This window comes from Triticum aestivum, chromosome 7B (genome assembly GCF_018294505.1).
Source record: "Triticum aestivum cultivar Chinese Spring chromosome 7B, IWGSC CS RefSeq v2.1, whole genome shotgun sequence".
Classification (NCBI taxonomy): domain Eukaryota; kingdom Viridiplantae; phylum Streptophyta; class Magnoliopsida; order Poales; family Poaceae; genus Triticum; species Triticum aestivum.
Genome location: NC_057813.1, coordinates 507,583,786 through 507,587,097, shown reverse-complemented (window position 1 = coordinate 507,587,097; position 3,312 = coordinate 507,583,786). Strand labels below are relative to the sequence as shown.

Here is a 3,312-nt window from a genome sequence, read left to right as displayed (position 1 = left end):
CTTTGGTCACATCGATCTCTGTTTGTGAGTGACATGGAGGACACTTTCTCATGGCATTCCTATCTCTCCGCACGATCTCTCATGCCCTTGTAATTCTGTAACCCGCCACCTCGACAGCCTTTGAGTAATACATTATTCAGGTGGGGGAGCTAGCCTCCCCCCCCCCTCTCCCCATCCATCCCCCACGCTTGATTGTCAAAAAACAAATAGTTTTGCTAATTCATATCTAGATGCGCTCTAAGTATTGCACATCTAAATCCTATGTCATTGATTTTATGCTAAGAATCGTGCAAGCATTTTTCTTGTCCTTTTTTTTAATTTGATTGAGTCACTTAGATGCGCAATAGCTAGCACATCTAGATATGCCCTAGATAGATCCACAAAAACAAATGTCTTCCACCTATGTTCTTTGCTAATTTTCGCCATTAGAACCAGCACCTAAGGGTTGGCAACCCTTCCAACTAATTAGCATATGCGCGATCCTTATTCTACTATTGAAACGCCAACCATGCACTACAAATCTCCATGCAGGAGCCTCGATCAATACTTCCCCACCAGCGGCGGGATGCTCTGCTCATTCCTGAAGTAGTCCTTAGGATCCACCTTGCCCTTGGTAATGGCGAGCCTTTGAAAGTTGCCCTTGAAGTACTTCTCGCCCCAGACCTTGCCGCTGCTGTAGGTTGAGATGTCGTTTACCACCTCATTCCTGCCGAGATCGATGTCCCTGTAGTTGGCGTATGCCTGCCTGGGGTTCTTACTCACGTATGGCTCCATGAACTTGTACATGTCCTTGCTCCACTGCAGCGCCGCGGCGCCGTCTGCCTCGGCGAACCAGTAGCTAACGTACTGGATGTTGAAGAGGACGCCCTTGCGGTGAGGGAACGGCGTCGCCGCTTCGGGGGTGGCGCTGATGGTGGCGCCGTAGGGGTCCATGATCATCATCCCCGCGCCGGGCTTCACGAGCCAGCCGTAAAAGATCTGCTCCCACACGGGCTTGGGGACGGGCTGGTAGACGTAGTCCGACTTGTATTCGGCGAAGGGTTTGAAGGAGTTGTTCCGGTTGAGGAGGTCGACCAGGGTGGCCTGCTTGCCAAGGTGGATGAAGGGGATGGTCTTGATCCAGGGCATCTCGTTGCAGTGCGAGGGGTTCATGCCAAGCTCGGGGAATTTGCTGCTCATCAGCGGCGTCAGGGTTTTGCAGGTGCCTAGGTACATGGCCTCGAACGTCGCGGTGTCCCCCATAGCGATGATGCGGATTATGAGGTCGGCGGGAAGGGCCGGCGCGACCAGTTGCCACTTGTTGATGAGGTCTACGGCGCCTTGATGCACTGTCTTGGGGATCTTGAACACGGTCACGGTGGGAGGCACCGGCAGGAGCTTCACCTGCCACGACACGACGATGCCGAAGCTCTCTCCGCCGCCGCCCCTGACGGCCCAGAAGTGGTCTGCGCTCATGGAGCTCTTGTCGAGCAGCTTGCCGTTGGGGTCGACCACCTTGACGTCGATGACGTTCTCGGCGGCGATGCCGTACTTGCGCAGCAGCATGCCGAAGCCGCCGCCTGCGAAGTTACCGCCGACGCCGATGGACGGGCAGACGCCGGCCGGGAACGCGAGCACGAGGCTGTTCTTGGCGATGGCGTAGTAGAGCTCGCCGAGCTGCGCGCCGGAGTCGACCCACGCCGTGCGGGCGTAGCCGTCGACCGACACTGCCCGCATCTTGTTGAGATCGACGACGGCGAACGTCTCGGGTTTCTCGGACCGGTACGACAGGCCCTCGTAGTCGTGGCCGCCGCTCCGCACGCGGAGGCGGATGCTGTGCCGGCGGCCGCACACCACCGCGGACTGGATGTGGGAGGCGTTGGTGGGGGTGATGATGTACAGCGGCTTCACGTTCTGCGGCGACGACCACCGCGAGTTCCTGATGGTCTGCGCCAGGACGGTGGGGAAGGCAGGTGAGCTCTTGGCATAGAGGAGGCGGGCCGGTATCTCCTTCACGAGGCATCCGAAGAAGTCGTCCTTGGCCGGCACCGGCGCGTAGGAGACGGCGGCGTGGCAGGACAAGGCGCAGAGGAGGAGCACCAGAGCGAAGGCCCTCGAGCTCGCCATTGTAGCCGATCGAGCTCGGGATGTCTTGGGTGTGTACATCAGCGAGAGGACAGGTAGTGGCTTATATAGGAGGCAGCGGACGCGCAACTCTCGTCCCTGCCCTCTGAGTCCCCACCCTGCAAGCCCGGATCCATTGGGGACTGAGCAAGCTCACCTAAACTTGGAATGTTTTGCCCTTTTTTTAGATCAGGAACGTTTAGCTGAGTGATGGCCAGTGCGCGGTGTGGCGATCTGGCATCGCGAATTCGAGCACCGCCGCGCGTTTGGTCCAAGAACACAACCTTCGGGACTACATTAGTTCCCTTGTTTCAGGCGCGAAACTGCAAGAGCGTTTCTTCCGGGAGCCTCCGTTTAGGGGATGCATTTGTTTCTTAAAAAGTGGGTTCGGCTCACCTGCAGGGTCCCCTGCAGGAATTACTATGCAGGGCCAGTAAAACAGCGCGACGTGCATCCTTGTGGGCCAGCAGATCTGATTAATTAAATTGTATTTCTAGCGTAGACGAGTGCTCGCCGGCGGGCGGCGCAGCTTGGTCATCTGCCACTAGTTCATCACAATCGAAAAGCAGCTGAGTAAGATGATGTGCCGCTGTGCAGTTGATTGACCTCCGCAGTTCCTCTTTTTTTTCCGCCACTACGAAGCGCCCGTCGCCGCCGACGTCTGATGTCCTAGTATGCTGTCACCGTTATCTCCTGCCCCATGCCGTCGGCGCTCCAGTCTCCCAGTCTGCTTCACTGTCGCAGGAATTGAGCCGAAGCACTCTAAATTGAGAGATTGGAAGTCGTCCTTTTTCAAGTCCGGTGGAGCGCCGCCGTGTTGATTTCGGCAAGATGCAGTTGTCTTCTTCATAAGTGACATCATGAAGTCCTTCTGTAGCAATACACCTAGCCAACTCTTGATCAAGACAACTACTAGTAAGCCAAGGAGCAGAAGATCTGCAATAGCATCGTCATGCTCCTGTGCGCTTAATTATTTCTCGGTTGCCGCCGCCCGCCGGTCGCCGGCATCCAAACCATCATCCAGTGGTCGTAGACGGCCCTGTGGCGTAGCAGGAGCTAGCTTGCAACCAGTCTCATGCCCATGTTTCTTTCTCTATCAGATAACTGAGGGAGGGGAGAAATAAATCTCGTTCTTTGTCGTAGGCGAGGTGAGGAAGAAGAACGAAGCCTCTCAAAGAATAATTTTTGAGCCTGTAAAAATATAAATAT

The 3,312-nt window shown here is 55.8% G+C and overlaps 1 protein-coding gene across 1 annotated transcript; it reads right to left on the bottom strand.

Annotated features, from left to right (window-relative positions):
• Nucleotides 1-374: 374 nt before the first annotated feature.
• On the bottom strand, nucleotides 375-2,153 carry LOC123160014 (berberine bridge enzyme-like Cyn d 4). The gene has a single exon (XM_044577831.1). It carries the CDS (start codon nucleotides 2,143-2,145, stop codon nucleotides 541-543), a length of 1,605 nt encoding a protein of 534 aa, XP_044433766.1. The 5' UTR covers nucleotides 2,146-2,153; the 3' UTR covers nucleotides 375-540.
• Between the last annotated feature and the right edge of the window lie 1,159 nt (nucleotides 2,154-3,312).

Bases quoted from the DNA above. Each gene is read 5' to 3' on its own strand.
- LOC123160014 (XM_044577831.1), bottom strand. From the start codon at position 2,145: ATGTACACACCCAAGACATCCCGAGCTCGATCGGCTACAATGGCGAGC.